This window comes from Stigmatopora nigra, chromosome 11, assembly GCF_051989575.1.
Source record: "Stigmatopora nigra isolate UIUO_SnigA chromosome 11, RoL_Snig_1.1, whole genome shotgun sequence".
NCBI classification, from domain to species: domain Eukaryota; kingdom Metazoa; phylum Chordata; class Actinopteri; order Syngnathiformes; family Syngnathidae; genus Stigmatopora; species Stigmatopora nigra.
Window position 1 is genome coordinate 10,737,842 of NC_135518.1, and position 20,094 is coordinate 10,757,935.

Sequence of the window (20,094 nt, forward strand, 5' to 3'; positions counted from 1 at the left end):
CAAAAAAGATTAATTTTATTGCTAGACAAAATCTGGGCAATATGTCCCTTAGGTTTTCGAGTATTTTGCCCTGTCATGATATTAAATTTTAGTAGTTTTACTGGGTTATTGTTTCAAAAATTACTGCTCATATGCAATATTAATGTAATAATGTTGTTTTGGCCGGCCCGGGAAAATTAAAGACCTCATTTTTATTTACAGTGCAATTAATTAACTTATTACATATTGGGGCATACAATAGTATGTGAATGCACCTCATAGACCAACAATGCATTGTCAGTTTTACACTGAAATCTACATATTAGAAAGATTAAAGAAGACAAAAGTCAAAAATTCTAAGGATTATAACCACTGTACATAATGTATGGCGTTATAGTGGATTGGGAAACTCAAACATCCCTTTTTGTGCGTCATCGTTCAGAAGAAAAAAGGACTGAGAGTGATTTTCTAAGAGGGTGAAGGACTGTTGTTGAACAAAACATGCAAGGGGAGTTTCGGTCTGAGGTGCGGCACTAGAGAGTGGGAGTGCGAGGAAAAAAAAGAAGAAGAGAGAAACCTTTAAGGCAAATGCAGTGAGGGTGGAATTATATTGTGAGGTGAGCCATTATGTAAATTATAGCTTGCACTAGCAACTACCAGTGTGTCCCTCGAGCTACTATGTAAGAATCCTACTCGTTCAACTTCCAGCTCACAAGTGGATTAAAAGGAAAGTGTGATGAAATACTAAGTACAGTAATGAGACAGTACAAAGCATGCCAATGTTTTCTAACCCACCTAGAACACATTGAATATATTGCGTATGAATATATCCTCAAACCATAAAGCGGAATCGACAAAGAGATGTAATGAGCTAACGTTGGTGGGATGTGTTTGTAACCCATCATGAAAACTTAAAAATACACAATGCTGTGAATATGAATTTTGAAAAAAAATTAAGGCTAGGTCATTATAAAATGTGGAAAGTCCATGCTTCAATATTTTAATTTATAAACCGTACAGTAATAGTATACGTAGGATCTAGTAAATGTAAACATGTGTGCATTATACACAGTTTGTTGTCAACTCTATAATGTATGAGCCATTCTGAGAAAGCATATTATAAAATGTGGATTTACACGGCGACAATTGTTGTAAAATGTAATTAACTGTTTTTTTTGCAAAGCGTGGAGAGCATTTTATGTCTGTCTATATTTTTTCATGCACTGTTGCAATGCAATTACATCTTCCTGAAAGGGTTATAACACCAATACATTAACTTGACTTTAGCACAAAATGTTTGGCAAATTCTTACCTTATCTTTGTCCTCCACGAGATCACTAAGTATGTCATCGGGGTCCAGAATTCCCCCATCGCAGTATTCAACATGGTGTGTCCGAACCACGAATTGTCCTTCCTGTAGGTAAAGGAAAGATACATGCAACAATTAATGTAGTGTTTCTGTGTTTGAGAAATAAACCTTCTAGTTGGACTGCTATGTATGTTATGAATCAAAATAATACATGGTTTTGGATTATGAAATACCTTTTTGGGGTAAGGAATTGTTGTCAATGGATTGCATTCAATTGCTGAACCAAACAATGTTCACAAAGCATGTCTTAACCGTGTGTGCATCGATAGTATATTATGTTGTATTGCTAAGCTGCTCTAATGAATACTGGAGATTCTTGATGTAAATGTCAAATTGGAGTTGACCCTTCACACGGCCCATCTTTGACAAAGAGTGCTTTGTTGAAAATGTCATGGTGACCATTACTCGCACCAGACATATGATATCACAACTTAACACAGCATGGTCATTCTTCTTTCAGTTTTAGGTTAAGCTTTAATGTTAGAAAGAGGAACTCACTTTTCTTTATGCTCTATTAAAATACACTGCATGTGCTCGTTTTGTCTAATCCAACAATTTTTTCATATTAATTTGATTTTGCAGGATTTTTAAACAAAGAGCAAATATGTAACCAATAATAATACTGTTTCAATGCTTTGACAGTAGTACAATAGTACGAAACCACAGCAAAACTGAGCTAAATAAAGGCATTTTATGGCATACAACCACCGTTTTATCTATTGGACGAAGGTAATTAAAAACTGTGCCAAAAACCATGGAGCTTGCTGGCAACTCCCCAAAAAAACAAACTTTGTTTTCCACCTTCCAAGACAAGCTTTCATCTAAAAGCAAAAAAAACTCTTTATTCATCATCTCTGCTCTTTCCAAACTGAAATTAATTGACTGAATGTTATGTTTTTTTAATCAACATTTACTATAACTTATATTGTTTTACCACTACCAGTCAAGATGCCAGTGTTTGATTGCTTTTCAATACTTTTTCATCATTTTTTCCAGTTATACATAAATGAACAACATTCATTTATATATTTTTTTTTCTTCAAACCTTTTTAAGGAATCCAAACCTTCCCAAAAAAACAAAAATGTCCAAAAGCATCTTTTAAGTTCAGTTGCCTTTATATTACCGCGGTAGGACTGACTACCAATGTAGCTGATTAGTAAGACAGTCAATATTTGTCATAGAAAGCATGTGGAGGGAAAAAAATATTTTGGATCTGGCAAAAAAATACTCTGAAGTATGATGAATCACAGAAGCATATGTCGTGAAAATAGACAAACAACAAGCGAGCAGTCTCAGCGCCCATTTGAAAAAATGTCATTTGCATAGCACCAGCCCAGCAGGGATTAGAGGATGGACAGCGCTTCCACATCCCAAAAAAAAAGAATGAATAAAGATGCAAACATCAACTACAGAATAAAAATTAAACGCTTGATTAAGGTGTTGCAACCACACTACATAAACTGATTCTTCTGTAGTAGTGGATGGAATGAGAAATGAGGAGAAAATACTGTTGCACAAATCGACAATGGTGAATAATTGACTAGGTTTGCCTTACTTAAAAGAATAAAGTCTGTTATTATTATGAGAATACTTTTGTACGATTGCAGGGAATATATTATGAGAATAGTCTGTTATTTTGTGTATTTTTGTTATGAGAACCAGAAGTTCTTGTTTTTCATGGACTTAGACTTTTGGCGACATAAGGTCTATGTCAACACAAAACTGCTTTTCGCAAATCGCTGTCAACCTTCCCAATCCAGATCAGTTGGCCATACATCACCATAAGTGTCTCTAAAAACAGATCTTTCAATGTCATCCATGCTAGTTAAAATAGATTTTGTGTCTATTCCCTTCACTAGCGATGCATGAAAGACCATTCATTCAAATTTGTTAATACCCAAGCCATCTATATTGACGACCTCAAGATAACATTGCTTATCATCTGCAGTTAGACATGGCAAACTGTTATCTACTAGAGGAGGAATTTAGGAAGGAAAAAAGAGCTCAGGTGGGAGAAGACTAACATTAAGAGCATGTTAAAATGAAGTATGCACTATCTAAACAGATAGGATAAAAATGATGATGGGGTAAAACACAAGAGTGTTGGGGCATGGAGAGTTGATATATTGAGAGATATAGAGGCTAAAGCAGTAATGGGAAATAGAATCAACAAACTCCATGGACATTTCTCCATCAAGCCCAACTGTATCCATCTAAGCATACATCAGGTGGGGGGGCTTTAAGTAAGAGTGACTATTAAAGAGGTCACTGAGATGATTTGGTTGTCTGATGGGAGGCAGGATTGCCACCCCGAGAGTAGCACTGGGGATAAACAGCAGTCATAAAGGAATCACAGGAGGGAGCTATTTGCATTTTACACCGACTCACACGTTAAGTGGAAACGAGTCATGCCTACCCCCATCTGGAGAATCGCAATTCAGATCAGATATGCCTTTAATTTTTTATGCAGCAATTATGGAGAGCTGGACCTCGGCGGCTTTGGCAAAGACCTTCGATGTGGAAATCATTCGGCCTTTTTTTATGAGATTAAATATGACAACGATTTTTTTAAATAATTGCATGACTTCTCTAAATATTCAGCAGCTTCTGCTGCTCCATATGAGGTTATTTTCAGAAGCGTTTATGAAGTTCATAAAATCTTTTTATTTTTTAAAAACCTGACCATAAATGTGACAATAGACTGGTTATTTCTTTGAATGCAAAATACTGTAACTTACCTTAACTTACTTTTATAGCAATCAAAGCCAGTCCTACGAGTTTAAATGAATCTGACAACTATTGCAACCAATAAGTACATAATAAATATGATTTAAACCAAATATTAAGGCTATACTGTTATATTCCATTGGATGTACAATAACTCGCAATTGGGTTGTAGGTCATTCAAGCTATTTGACTGTACAGGTAAGTCAAAAAGAGTCCAAGTGTGTGGAATTTATTCATTCCTTATTGATATGCAAACATTTTTACCTTGATGTTGGCACACAAACATTCGTCCACTTAATGTATGCAAATTTCAGGATGAATAGATTTTATATTGCAGCTTTAACATAATCAAATCCCTCTCTAGTTTAACAAAGTCAGTCTGTTCTTCTTTACAATGCAATTACAGCTTGCAAGATTTCATTGCTTTGACAAGTATAAACTATGGAGTGACGTAACAGACGCAGCTAGATGCTGTAAACGGAAGTTATTGCGAATAATTCAGAGGAAGCATACCAATTACTTCACTAAATTAAATGAATGATTTACAGTCCTGTACTAAAAGTAACTTTTTATTCTTATTATGCTGTGTATATCAAAAGTATACATTACAACTATGTTTAATGGGAAAGTTACGAGAATAAATTTGAGTTATTTGCATTTGTAGCGTAAAGGATTGCACTTTCCAGTCACTTCTAAAGTGAATTTGACAGAGTAAAATATATAGATTGAATTTGTTTAATATAATTTGGATGATTGTACCTGTATAGTAGAAAAAAAAACAAAAGTAATGCTTGTCATAAAATATATTAGTGAAACTGCTGTTTTCCAGAATAATATTCTTTTAAATAAATCAGTTATGCACTTTATATCTTATTGAAACGGAAAATGCACTCTGATGCATGTGTTTTTTTTTTTTTGCCATCAGTGCTAAGTTTATAATTAGTTTTACCTGTTCCAGCAGCTTTCTGTATCTCTGGGTGGCTTGTTGGATGAGATCCCTCACAGTCCATCCCTCTTTACAAGGGACCACCACACCCGTCTGGCCAAATGTCACCGTCACCTTCATTGTGGCCTTCTTCCCTTTAGTTTAGGGTGATGTATCGTGGTGAATAAAGCTACAGAATTGTTAAATGGACTGCTGAAAGCCTGAAGGAAGTAACCACAGAGAGAGAGGAAGAGCAAATCAGTTACTCGTGCTGCAAATACAACCACACAATGACCATAGTTGAATGGAATTTTTTAAATATAAAAAAATATATATAGATATGACTTTTTTTGTTATTGATTACTTATTCATTGATTATTTATTTGTCTGATTGTTTGTCTGTTGATGTTATTTGTGTACATTGTGGTGAAGCTTTAGATCTCATAATATACTTGGATAATGAGAATAAAGATGTTTATACAAGAAAAAAAACAGAAACTTTTGAACTTGCTGTAGTGATGATGCATTTGGCCATCTCCATTAGTTACCACCTTATCAATTGCGATCAGACAGTGTTATACTTGTACTTTGTGCAATTCAGGTTATACTAGTAACATTTCATTACTGTACAGTGTTTAGTGAGTTTCTCTTGGCACAATTCTTTCTCATCTGCTGTGACTTATCGGAGCATATTAGCTTTATGGCTGTACTATAAACTAGCAACGCTAAAGTAACACATCATTCCGTTACAAGCGCAAAACATTTACGCATTAACGTTGCTCTTCACAGTCTGCGATTCGATCTAAAGCGGATCGCGTATATTTCGCAGTAATCTATCACGATCCCATCTAGATGTTTAACTTTAGCTACCTTAGCAGAACTTTGTAGGGAGGCATGGAGTCGCTCAGGCATCATTCCACAACTTTCCCCCCTCTCATGTTTCCTTTCTCCAGATCCACGGCAACATCAACTTCATCGTCGAGTCTCACTTTTTTCAAGTAGTTTTAACATCTGAAAAAAGAAAAAAATCGCATGAAATAGTGAGGTTAAACACTTTGATCAAAGTTTTTGGGGGAATCCTTCCCAAACATTTCTGCTCCTGGCAAGTTCTTTTCTTAAAGGGGAAGTACAATAAACGCGACAGCCACTACGTATTTGATAGGGAAAAGGTGCAATTATAGAAAAATGAAGAGATTTCTTATGTTGACCACTACTTATGTCTTATGTTGACCCCTACTTATGTTTTATGTTGACCCCTACTTATGTCTTATGTTGACCCCTACTTATGCCCTATGTTGACCCCTACTTATGTCTTATGTTGACCCCTACTTATGCCCTATGTTGACCCCTACTAATGTCTTATGTTGACCCCTACTTATGCCCTATGTTGACTACTACTTATGCCTTATGTTGACCACTACTTATGTCTTATGTTGACCCCTACTTATGTCTTATGTTGACCACCACTTATGTCTTATGTTGACCACTACTTATGTCTTATGTTGACCCCTACTTATGTTTTATGTTGACCCCTACTTATGTCTTATGTTGACCCCTACTTATGCCCTATGTTGACCCCTACTTATGCCTTATGTAGACCACTACTTATGTCTTATGTTGACTACTACTTATGTCTTATGTTGACTACTTCTTATGTCTTATGTTGACTACTACTTATGTCTTATGTTGACTACTACTTGTGCATTATGTTGACTAAGTTTTACTTCCCATCTTGGTATTAGTGGAATAGAAGATGAATGCACAAACAAAATTAATAGAAACAGGAATACACACTGATTAGAACCTCAAGTAACAATCCTGGGTTAATCATCTCACACGGACACCTCATCCGTTAACCACGGCAACCAAAATATTCTATTTTGCATAAGATCATACGCAATTTGACGCATCTTCAAAGATGAAACCCCTCCTTTGAGGCGGAGTTTGTATTTGTAATTAGAAGTTAAATGTATGCTTGTGTATGTCTACTAATTGATTTTGACTAGGTTTAGTTTCTGGGTCATTGAATTCCATTGCTTTTAATGAACCACAGGGGAAAAAGGCTTGCATAATTTACTTCTTTCTTTGGTTAAAATTAGAAAAATAGAAGTGAACTTGAATAATGATTTGAGATGTGAATATTTGGGCACTTTTAAATGAACTGAGAAAGTTTCTCTTGTTTATTCTTCTCATGATTAATAAATTATAGATGAACATTATTTTCAATTGCAAATACTATTATTATGGATAATATTGAGGTCCTCGACTTTCTGTGAACTTGTACTTTGTGTCAGCTATTTCTTAGATAAGATTTCTGACTAGAAATGCTCCATTCGTAATTAAAACACAACCTCCAAAAAAAAACAAGGATATGGATAGAGAATTTAAATAACGGCATTGAGACCTCGATTTGAATATTTTTTTAGGTGATCAGGTACACTTGGGAACTCATGGAATTCCAACTTTCTTTGCCCATAAGTCTTTTTTTTTCTCTTACTTTTTGTATGGTTTAATGACAAAGATAATTCCTTATGTAGTCAAAGTCAGTGCAGCTAAATGGTATAGCCTTCATCTGTCTTGCCATTGGCTCTCCACATGAAAAGTCCTTTTGTCAGCGGTATCGAGCAAATGTGAAAGCACCCCGCTGGTGGGCCTGATCCATCAAGACCTTGACAAATAAATCAGTGTGTCGGGAAGAACATGCTATGCACAGTAGGAGGGAGGGACAGAGAGAGAGAGAGGGAGAGTAAGGAAAAATTGACCAATGCCGGCTGAACACATGGATAGTAAAATAACAGACTTTTGATTGCAGATGGCTGTTAAACTATTCATCAATTTTCTATGGCGCCCATCTTCATTAGGAGCCTTCGACCTGCTGATTTTGGGACCTTTCACCCTGGACTGGTGTGTAGACAAATTACAGATCCCAGAAAGGATTTTTCCAAAAGCTTACAGTTTGGTGTTATATGTGTGGGGGCCATGTGTCGGTCACAGAAATAGACAGATCGATAGCATCACAGCAGGAAGATTTGATCAGTCACACTCCTGAACCACCAGTGCCACATTCGTAACAGTAGTCCACCCATCCATCCATCCATCTATCCACCCATGATCAACACTTTTTATCTCTTAGGGTGCTGGAGCCTATTCCATCTGGCTTTGGGGCAAAGATGGACTAAATTGGTTGCTAGTCAGTCAAAATAGTCTGCTAATGATGGACGTCCAATTCTGCATTGTTCATTTCCAATTGTAACTAATAAAAACACTATTATCTCATTTCAAAGCACAACATGTTGGACATCCAATGTATGTCAACTATTTTAATGGCGCCTGGTGCACCCGTAGGCGAAATTTTCCAGATGAACTTTAACACATTCAACATTACCTTTTAACAAGCAAGTTGAAATCTAACACTTAGCTGCCTACACTACTTCGATCTCTGTTGCAAACACAATTAAAGCTATTTTTAAAGGGGAAAACACATAAATCAGGCTATTAATTAACAGGTGTTAGCTGAATGAAATGCAAAACACCTTTGAAGGAGAAGATGCACACACTTGGGAATAATGGCAAAATTGTTTTTTTTTTTTCTTCTTCCCAAGACTCAATCTCTTATTCACACCTCCAGCTAATGACTCAATTAACACACTGTCGTCTTAGAAAATGAGAATACATCCTCTCAACTCCAAATCAAAAAAGTGAAGCCAAAGGAAATAATTGATATTATTCACAGAGCGCCGTTTTGAAAGCTACTCATGTGTGTATAACAGGCAAGAAATTCATGTGACGGTTTTCAAAACCTAATAGACGTATAGCTTTTGTTTTCAATTGTGCATTTTGTGTTGAAACAATTTCCATCTGCTAGGTGTTTTATTTATTAGCTATAACTATCATTTGTATATGAAAACTCAATTGTGACTACATTTAATCAGGAAAAAAAATATTTCTGATTTATTAAAGATGGTTAGAACTGCTCAAGAAATGATGGCTGTTCCGAAAAGCTGTTAAAAGCACTTTTACCTCAAAATATAGTATTATTTTTCATTTGTACGTTGTCTTTTTCAATGTTTTCTTGCAGCTTCCAACAGTATTATGCAATACATAATATATTACCCATGTCTTGGGGATTATGTAAGCAAACCATAATCAGGCTTGGGTTGAATCAAAAGCCTGGAGCAAGTTCATGGTGTGAAAACCATGAATACAAATTCTCTTAAGTGTTCTGATGTTCGTTAGCCTCAACATGAGACCCAATGCTACAACTACTCGTAGTCGTTGTAAGCATTTTGTTTTGTGTTGCACTTTGAGACAGGACAACACAAAAAAAAAGTGCAGAACTGTTTTGTTTTTGTCTTTCCGTTCCCGCTGCTCTCTTCATAATGTTCACAAGCACTGAAGAACATCAATGAAACTGGTTTAAATTTCATGATGCTGCCCGCCTTGCACTTAATAAAGAAACAAGTGATGCAGCACAATAATGTGATTGATTGTTTTGGACAACAACATACACTTAAAACCCCAGTGTGTTTTAGTTACACAAGCAATATCTATTCATTTATTTTGAAATTTTGTTGATGCTAGCAGAACTCCTAAATGTCAGCGCAAATCAATAGTAGAGTATGTTGTATTTTTCCTTTTCAATGGTGTAAAAATTGAATGTGAGCTGATGAATAGCGCACTGGATTGGGAAGCAGTCTTACAATGAAATAAGCGGAATTGCGGGCCCATAGAGCGCCGAGTTCGTGCCCCCTATCTCCTTCCTCTCTCTTTTACAAAAAAAAGTGACATTTTCAATGCATGAAGCAATTTGATCTTGCTTCTTTTCGAGGAAAATGCCTGTAAATGAGGTCTGTGAAATTAAGAAGATATACCAGCCCTTAGTCAATCTGTTGCTCCACCCCCCTTGGGTCCTTTCCTTTCTCTGGCTGATACAAAATATGGGACATTATCAATGCATGAAACTATTTAATCTTATTTCCATCGCGCCCCATGAAAGCCTCCATAAATTAATGTTTCAGAAATTTAGAAAGAGATTGGAGCTTTTTTCCCCTCTAAGGTCAATGGCGTTCTTTTTCTTCCCCAACTCTCTGAACGCTTCGCTTGTCAGAGGTCAGACTCGTTACTGTTCAAATTCTAAAAATGGGAATTGCATTGGGCCTGGCAAGCAGGCTCTATTATCTCATGTAAATTCATTAATGGAAAACCAACACCCACTCAGTTCTTAAACTCTGAACCCCAAGCTAAGTCGTGATCAGTTGGCGTTGTCAACATTTCTAAAAAGAACTTTTTCTGTTTTATTCATCTTCCAAGATCAAAGATGCTAGACCTCCATTTTGATGAAAATCATCATCATCTTGGAGAAAGTAGGAATAAGTCCTACAGTAGGTGTGTATAGTTGTGTTTATCTAGATTGATACACAGGTTTGTCAAACCAAAGTCCAAACAAATTGATCAAAATGGAAAAAATCTTGGGTATGATATATTTTTTAAGCCACAATATAAGTAGTTTCACTTCTTTGATGCTTGATACCTGATAGGGATGAGTGCAATCATTTGCTGTCAGGTTCCCACAGTCAAAATGGATTGGATGTCCGGTGCTGTCCATTGCAGCCAATGAATGCCCTATAAACAGTTAAAAAAAGAATTGTGAAAACACGTTTAAGATATTTCAGCAACAAAATTGTCAAAAATGTTGCTTTGGAATAAAAAAAAAAGTCAAATGTTAACAATTACTTATATAATATCCATATAAGGCATTTCAATAAAATCATGGACGAACTAAGATTAAAAATAATTGATATTGGCAGTTTATGATTGCTATCATAGAGCCTTCTATTATTTTTGCTGCCGTTTTTAACTGACAATGGAATTACTGTATACAAAACCAACAAAACTTCTTTCAATTTTGCATTAAAAACTAGAAACTCTTAGAATCCTAACCTGTTGTCAGAATCTACTTAAACCGATTACTTTGCAATTTTCTATTTCTCATACGTACACATGGTAGTCTTCAAGCATAATGACTCATTTGCATAGAGGATACACACAAAATGAATATCCTTTTGTTGCCGCCGTCTAATCTGACACGGCTCACGTGTTTCCAAAAGGTACAGTAGGTCGATAAGGAGGAATCCATATTTTGTACCATATCGCACTTATATTATTAGCAGCTTATGGAAAGCAATACATTGCATTCCGGAAGATTCTTTGAACTGTTTAAGGATTAATCCACAGAAAGAGTCTGTGTCAATCTCAGCTATTCAGTAAGATGATAATGTTAAAATGAATAAAGCGCGCCAAGATGATGGCGTGTTTAACATAACAAAAGGATTTTGCGTTCCATTGCTTCTCCAGCATTAGAAAACCTTGACTTCTTTCAGGCAGCAGTCTATGCTAGTCGGTCTGCTATAAGCTTCTCTCTTTTTAAAAAAATATATTTGCCTTGTTCTTTAAGCTCCTCTGGGCTGTTTCTTAACCCCGAGAGAATATTTTCAGGCACCTCTATCATCTCTGTTTCCTTGCTGGATTTTCCTACTTACTCTCTATTTCTAATCTAGCAAAGTTGGAGTGGCCTGGTTTTGAACAATTCGGATATTTTTATCACTTGGTTTCTAGTGGCTTTATGTTATGTAATGATGTGAGACATCAGCATTGTGTTTTTTTACATATACTTACATATATATATATATACATTGACAATACATATTCTCCTTTTGGTGAAGAAAAAAAAATTAAACAACCATTTGTCCAAAATTATCTAAATATAAAATATTGAAAATACAAATTAAACTGACTTTGAATGGGAGAAAATTAGAGTACCTAGAGAAAACCCACGCAGGCCCGGGAGAACATGCAAACTCACACAGGAAGACCAACCTGGATTCAAACCCAAAACCCGAGAGCATTGAGTCCGACGTGCAAACCACTCATCCACCATGCCCCCATAGAGTAACTAACATAGTTTATTTGTTTACTATTCCATTACAAGTTTAGACAAATCAAGGCAGCCCTAGTTGACAGATATAAGAGACCTCTAAAGGAAATCATTACTATAATGTGGCCTTTGACAAAGATGAGTTTGACACCCCTGCACCAAAGGGAGGCTGCGTACCACTTGGGGGGGCATACTAGTCGCACACTTTGACAATCACTGAATATCTACCTAGAAGAGCAAAATTTGTATTCTTGACGAGGCGTCTCACCACTACTTGTTAATGCTAATTCTCAAAGTCCCATCAGGGGCTGGCAAGGATCCAGTTTGGGGAACACGGGGTTAGCATCTTTGCTTTATGCAGATGATGAGGTTTGCTTTTGCTGGCCTCATCAGACCGTGACCTCCAATGTGCAACGTGTGGGGCAGATGTGATCCTATGGGGGTGACTGTCAAGACTTGCAAGTCAGAGGTTATGGGGGGTTTACCTCCAGGTGCAGTCAAGTCATATCAGTAGGAACTATTGCGGGTAGAGAGCATGAAATAGGATGAGATTGGCGTTGGCTGCAGTTAGTGTTTGAATGGCTGTGTAAAAATACAAAAAAAGCAAGTAGGCAAAGCTTTTCATTTCTTCATATTACTCTTTCACCTATGCTGTAGAATTTGTGGGTAACGACCTGAACAATACAGTCATTGAGATAGGGTGAGGAGTTCAGACAAGACAATTGCAGCACCTTCAGAATGAGACTTGTCAGTTGAAGTGATTCCTGTATTACAGTGGTCTTTTTATATGAACAAAAATGACTGAGCTTCTGGTAAGCGAAGAAAAAGTGTCCCATACAGAGTTTTTTTTCTGCCAGTTGCCAATGCCATGAATCAAATGGAATGCTCAATTGAAAAGGTCACCACTGGGATTATAATTTAACTTCATTCTTGTAGACTCAGCACTGCAGATGAATAAAATGGCTTCAATTGTCAGATAGCATTGAGGAAATGACTCCAAAACACCTTTATCGCAAGTTGATTCACACACAGTTTTAGAGTAACGGAACCATCCATCAACTCATTTTCTGTGCACTTTTCTTGATTAAAATACATGCAAACTCCACACCAGCCAAAGCCAGAAGCTCATAATTTTGAGTACACCACTTGCAAAAGAGAATTGGCTGCCTGTCGAAAACTGGAAAAGCTGCAAACAAATGAATGAATGTTCATTTCGATCTTTTATATGTAACCAAAACAACCTCACTTAACTTCCTCTAAGTTACACTAGGAAAAAAAACAATGTACCAGATACAACAACTGAATTCACTTCATTTTCTATTCATTTTTCATAGTCAGTCTTGATTGGAATACTTTACTCACACACACACAAAAAAAAACAATAAAACGAGGGTTTCCATCATTGATGAAATCTGATTGAGACGCTTTCCTTATATATTCAACTTTATAACTCTTCCAACAAAACCTCAGTATGCCTGAGATAAAAAGCCAGATTTATTTATTAGGAACAATATTTTCATAGTCCTCTCTCATATAAAATTCCATTTCTTTGTTCACTTTGATGAAATAGAAGGCAGGTCGAGAGATATTACTGTATGCCTTGGAAAAATGAATTATAGATGATTGGCCTGAGACTATAGTGCCCCTGAATCCACTCACAATCACAAGCCTCTGCAGGCTGGCTTTTGTAAAGAAAATGCCTCTGTCATGTTTTCCTTTTGCTTGCTTTTCGTGTGTGTGTGTATGGAATGGGGGCTTGGAGAACATTTTAGTCTGTAATAGGAGGGGGTATCATATTGGAGGGATACATCACAGTGCTCAGATTGAATTTTCACCAAGCTGAGGTTTGAACAGGTCACAGGGCACCATAGGGCGAAGAAAAAGAAGGGAGGTAGGAGGGCGGAATTGTGTGTAAAAAAAAGGGATTTGCGTGGTATTGTATAGCACAGAGCAAAAAAAATCTATTTTATTTGGCATTCTAGTGTGATCACTGAGTGAAATCACATTCACACACACACACACACACACACACACACACACACACACACACACACACACACGCACATGCACATTGACCTTTTCAAAGCCGTCCACATTTTCTCCACCGCTTTCACTTCATTAGCCCAGGGTCATTTTCTTTAAATTAAACCTACACACACATGGAAAGAAACATACGAGTCAACATTGAAGTAGGAAGGAAAACATTGAAGTTACTTTTTCCATCAGAAAATAACCGTGAGTGTGAATTGTATGATAATTAACCAGAAGATAAATGCCCTTTTATTCATTGTTATTCCCAGCCCACAAGCTTCGCCTTCAGTGTGGCCTATTGGCATCTATTTTACTGACATGCGCCGCATTTTAAAGAGATCAGTAATAACAATCGATAGTGTTTCGAGGGCACTGCTTGGGGAAGTAAACTTTTCAAAGTTTCAATATCACGTCACATTTAGAGCTTCGGAAAATGCATCTTTTCACCTCAAGAGTGAACATTTGGGTCATGGGGCTCTTCTTATTTATTCTTATTTAAAACAGATAAGAAGTGCAAGGGTGCCTAAAGTTGTATTTTTCTACAAGGTCTACTTTCAGAAAAAAAACAGTGTTATTTTAAGCATTAACTCATTTGCTGCTATGGACAGTTTGCGTCAAATCCAATCATCAATGTTAGGGAATGAATTAAGCAGAGTTTTTCATCGCCAATCCCATTCACTTGTTTTGTCCATTTTCCCGAAAATAGGACTTGTGATCCTGATCTGCCATCAGTCTGTAAATGGAGCAAAGAGACAACTAATGACCGTTTACAGAGACGTGATAGCCCCAAGCTAAGCTTTTCACACTCCATAAGGAAATAATACATAATTTACAACTAACAGCTGAGCAATCGGGTACAAAAGGGAGAAAAATGTGAAGATCAGTGCAAAAAAATAAATAAATGACACTGTCAAAGGCAACAGTGGTTGAAAAAAAAACTGCATATACCTTTCTTTATGCATACATCCTGTCTGGTGAGTGACAGCAAAGGCGTTTACGTGTGAGTGTGCATGTATTGGCGTAGTAATTCCTGTTTTTAAGTGTATGTGGATGCAGTTCTACGCACATCTTTGTAAGCTTTTCATTATGCGAAAGCTGGGACCGAAGTGACAGCGAGCTCATAAGAGTAGTTAGCATCGCATACGCACACGCCAAGCAGAACAACAGCTGTGGCTAATTAAAGATTCATGCTTAAATTCCTGTGAAAACTCAGTGTGGCAATGAGCACTGGGGACAGGAAGAAAAGTGGGGCCGAGAAACAGAATGACAGATGAAGGAAGGAGAAAATCGAGAGGCAAAATGCGCCAACGAGGAGAATGAATGCACGGATGCCAATTTGCAGAAGGATATGGCTCTATGACCTTCCTAACTTTTGGGTTGCCATTGACAGTGATGGACGTTCAATTCAGTTGAAATGGCAGATGGCGGTGAATGATACTGTTTCACTGTCACTGAAGGTGATAGATGTCCAATCCATTTGAAGTGGGAGAGGTTGGCAGTGAGGGATTGTCAGTCTAGCACTGTCAATGGCAGTCATTTAGTTAACAGGAAAAATAACATCTATTTTAAATGAAATAATGGTCCAAAATTTCTAAAAATCAATTTATTAAATAAGATTCTATCAACTGTGATGCATTTGATATGGGTTTTGTGGCCCTTTAAGTGTATTGCTTCATCAGATATGTGAAAAGAGATGAGAGAAAACAAAAAAAATGAAATTTTGTGATGTCAGTTATACCCACGTACAAAATGGGTATTAATGATGTCACAAGAAAGGGTGAGAAATCTGAAATACATTTGTTTGGCAAAGGTGAAGGTTAAAACTGAGAAAATATCTTTTGTTTTTAATGTATTAAACTGAATTTTAAGTCTTCTTTTATTTTGGCACTGTCCTTTGCAGGTTTATGTGAATATTGCGTGTTGAATAATGCAGAAATGCTGTAGAAAAGAATGAGGCCCTATTTCAAGAACACAGGAGATTATTCTTGTGTGGAGTATTTTTAGAACAATCGGGATGCCATGCTGCCACTAAAAGGTCATTCTTGGCTCGTCCTCATCATGTGTGAGGTCTTCCATTTGAAAGATTGCTCCCCTCACTATAACTACAAAGTGTGGCAGTAGATCCAAACATCGCATCATCAAAGCAACTGTGGTGACTCTAACCATGATAAAGAATGTTTGGATTCTAGCTGGAGACAAAATATGAGGAAGAGATGCATTCATTTGCATAGTAATGGTCTTTCAGGCTGTTTGCAAGATACTTGACTGATTTATGCACCGGTTAACGTCTCCCCGTTTGCTAGGTGAAAACAGGATGATGCAGTGGTTGAGAATGAGTTGCAATACAGAAACACTTTACTACTTTGTACTGCTTTCTATTTCATAGTTTCCAATGGCTCCGTTTAACACGTCTCACAAAAGTGAGATGTACATTCATCCGTGTTGAGTTGGCTTCTCTAATGTTCTATGTAATATTTATTAGATGTGATGGAGTCATCAATAAAAGGACGATCAAGGAAATTAGCGATGCTCTTTCCGAAGAATTTAATGAAAATGTCTTTTCTTGACATTTGCAGGGAATTAACTACTGAATCCAGACTATTGTGACTAATATCCATTAAACACATTTTATGCTTACAATATACCAAACCTAATCGACCACTAACTGCTGTTTGACACATTGGGAACATTTTTTACACAGGCTCAATGTTCATGACCTTAAGTGACCCTAGACACTAAATCCTGAAATGAAAAATAACAGCTTTAAACTGCACAAAGACTCAATATGTATCTGCAACACACAGGCAGGACTGAAGTCCATTTATGTAAAACCACAATTTCTTAATTATTGCCCAGTTATGCAAAGCACACTCTCCTGGATAATTAACCACTGCACGATATTTTTTAGGAAACAGAACAAAGAGATGGATTACAATTACTGTATTATTCAATTTTAACTCATTCCCTGCCATTGACTTTAGTAGACCAATCTGATAGTTTGCATTTGACATAATAATTACAATGTAAAAACATGATAATGATACCATACCCAAATAGCAGTGTTCCCTCCCATTCATCAGTGCGCCAAATAAATGCAGCTGTTTAAATTGCTTTGAATGGCAGTGAATTAGTTAAATACTAGTTGGTCAGTAATTTGAATTTGAAAAATAACCAATCAGGGATTGGAATAGACCACTTAATTCTGCGTCAAATGCAATTACCTTGGAGATTTGCATACAAATTGGAATTGTGGCGCCATCATTGGGATAGAATTCAAAGAATTTTGTGTGAATATATGAAATATCCTATATTGGTGATTTATGATTGTTGCTTTCCAATCAAATTTTACCCCTTTGTACCACCAGAATTTCTAGACACTAGAAAGAGCTCTTGTTGAAGACTCTAGATTCTATTAATCCCGAGACGTTTAGGTGGCGAGTCCAAGTGTGAAACCCACCCGGGGCTAATTGAAGTAGGGCATCTATTAGAGTGGAGGCCAATATCTGAGGGGGATTCATCTTCATCCAAAGCTGCTTTCACACCAGCTTCCCCATAAAGTGGTGCATCAGAGGCATAACGGTAGAACCGGGATTTATTCGCTTGTCCCTTACAGAAAGAAACCCAACCAAGCGAGATATTACCGTGTCACCCGGCCCGTGTGGCACGGTGCGATGAAATAATCAATTGTTGCTGTCGGTGCGACAGCTACGATAGCTTCCAACACAAAAGGGGCGAGTGACAGCCCGACTCGGGTGTTAAGTTTCACGCCAGTCGCCGTCGATTCCGATGCCGTGGGCGACTTTGACGTCCCATTCCATAATGAGATCAACTTCCTCAGGCTATTGGATTTGTCCCATAAGTTTTATACCTGTGATTATGCAGGTCTGGAGAACAGGCCTTGGGTGTAGTATGTATGTGAAAATTAAATCAGTTCGCCATGCCTTGTCCCAGGGGCGGCAAAACCGAGAGTGGGTCTTTAGGGGGTTTTCGGGTGTAAAGGAGGAATGGTTGGCCAAGCAAAATGTTAAATCCAAACAGACCAAAAAAAACCAAAAACAATGAAGGTCATTTGGTGCTTGACATCATTATGATGCTTGTAAAAAAATCAACATACATAACCAAAACTCATCTCATCATACCCACAAAAGCGCATTGCATGCAAATGACTCCAACGGCCCCATTAGTGCTATATTTGAGCTCCGTGTGTTTGGTCTTAAATGGCATTTGGATGTTTCCCTGGCGACTTTCAAGGAGACATTATTTGCCAGTTACCGGGAAGGCGGTTTTGCTTGGTGTAACGCAGAGTCCTTCATGCCCGAGCACTGCACTTTTGTTTGATTCGCCATTTGGTTTATGAACCCGCAGCTTTAATGGAAGACACGCACACTCTGATCCCCATTATCAAGCTGCTGCCATAAAGCAAGGCAGATAAGAGGAAGCAGCAGCTGACAGAAGACAAAAAAATAGGGGGGAAAATAAACCAAGTTGTGGCCTTCATTATCAAATCCCATCAATGAATGGTCTCTTATTTTTCAAATTTTTTAACATAGTTACCTCATGAAAAACTATTTTTTTTGTGTTAACAATTTATAATATTATCTATTATTTAATATTATAAGACACTAAAAAAATATCACAATGTTTAATTTCCAGAATGTTTTTTTTCAAAAAAAAATGAAAATAATAAAACTGTGCAACAAAATGAAAATGGTTGATAATCAGTCTAAAAAAAGAACAATATCAGAAAGCTTTGACGACTTTGAGATAAAAAATATTATCTAAAGGACTGCATGACTATCAAATGTGTCGATTTATTTGATAATGGATGAAATGTGGTAGCCCTAGGGGAAAGTCATAACGGCCCTTTGAAGGAAACCCTAACCAGACTACGGCCTGTGAAGAAGATGAGTTTGATTTCAAGAATCCGGTCACCCGCAGAATGGTGGCGGTCCACCATCCCACCGAGGCCACGATCCATTACCGATGGACGGGGGAAGCACAGCGTGAGGCCCACTCGGGCAATGACGGCGGGGTGGAGAAGTGAGGAACGGACCGGGCGGGAAGGAGGAGGGAAAGAGCAGATGACAAAAGGGGGATAATGGAAGGGGAGAGGAGGACGGGGGACGAGGACGAGGATTCTCAATGTATCCATTATGGAGCATCAAAAGGAGAAAATCAAATGGGCCAAAACAGAGATGGAAGCGAGAAAGTGATGGAGATAAGGGCTGAGTGAGGGTACGGAGCGGGAAAGACACAGATGGATATGGAAGGGAGATTGCTTTTTCTCTAATTACGTCCCCTTTCAGCACCAGCGAGAGAGATAGAAAGCTAATTCCACCTGCACTTCTTCTCATTCCCACTACACTTCTAAAAGCACGCGCTTGTTTTTCTCATGGTCTTTTCACATGCCACGTTGGTTTTCACGCCGCCAATTCAACACGCGCCAATAATGGCCTGAACAAAAGGTACATTTCTGCTGGCTTAGCCTCGACCACCGTAGTGCACTTTGCGACAGCCGAAGGCAACTTTCCTTTTCCATCGGTCTCCACGACTATTATCACATCAGCGCCAATCAACACTACACTGAGTACATTTTAGAGGTGCCTTGAAATATGACTTCACCTGACCACTCTCATTTCAATAATATATTATCTTACTACATTGGAACATCCTGACAAAATCTGAACACACAATACAAATACTAGGGAAAATACATTTTAAAATGTAAAATCTAAGAAATATTTTGAGGAAGAATATATTAATACATTTCTTCTCTTTGCATTCACTATTTATTAAATTTTAATGACAAAAAATAAAATATATATTTGGGGGAAATCTGAAAAAATGAGAGGAAGAATATATCAATACATTTCATCTCTTTGCATTCACTATTTATTAAATTTTAATGACAAAAAATAAAATATATGTTTGGGGGAAATCTGAAAAAATTAGAGCAAGAATATACTCGTATATTTCTCCTCTTTGCATTCACTATTTATTAAATTTTAATTAAAAAAAATCAATACAATCAAATGATCTCTGCCTATCCTCCCAGTCAAAATGAATTGGACATCAAACTCTGTCAATGGCAGCCATTGAGCTAACTGCAAAGCCTTGTATTTCTACAT

At 37.2% G+C, this 20,094-nt stretch overlaps 1 protein-coding gene across 1 annotated transcript in view; it reads right to left on the minus strand.

Moving 5' to 3' along the window:
* Window positions 1-6,108, minus strand: part of LOC144204423 (partitioning defective 3 homolog B-like) — a 71,498-nt gene extending 65,390 nt beyond the window's left edge. Inside the window, exons 1-3 of the mRNA XM_077728418.1 lie at window positions 5,872-6,108; window positions 5,026-5,222; window positions 1,292-1,393 (exon numbers count right to left, since the gene is read on the minus strand). Coding sequence (XP_077584544.1) covers window positions 1,292-1,393; window positions 5,026-5,142 — 219 coding nt within the window. The 5' untranslated portion in view covers window positions 5,143-5,222; window positions 5,872-6,108. The remainder of the gene's footprint in view (window positions 1-1,291; window positions 1,394-5,025; window positions 5,223-5,871) is intronic.
* Between the last annotated feature and the right edge of the window lie 13,986 nt (window positions 6,109-20,094).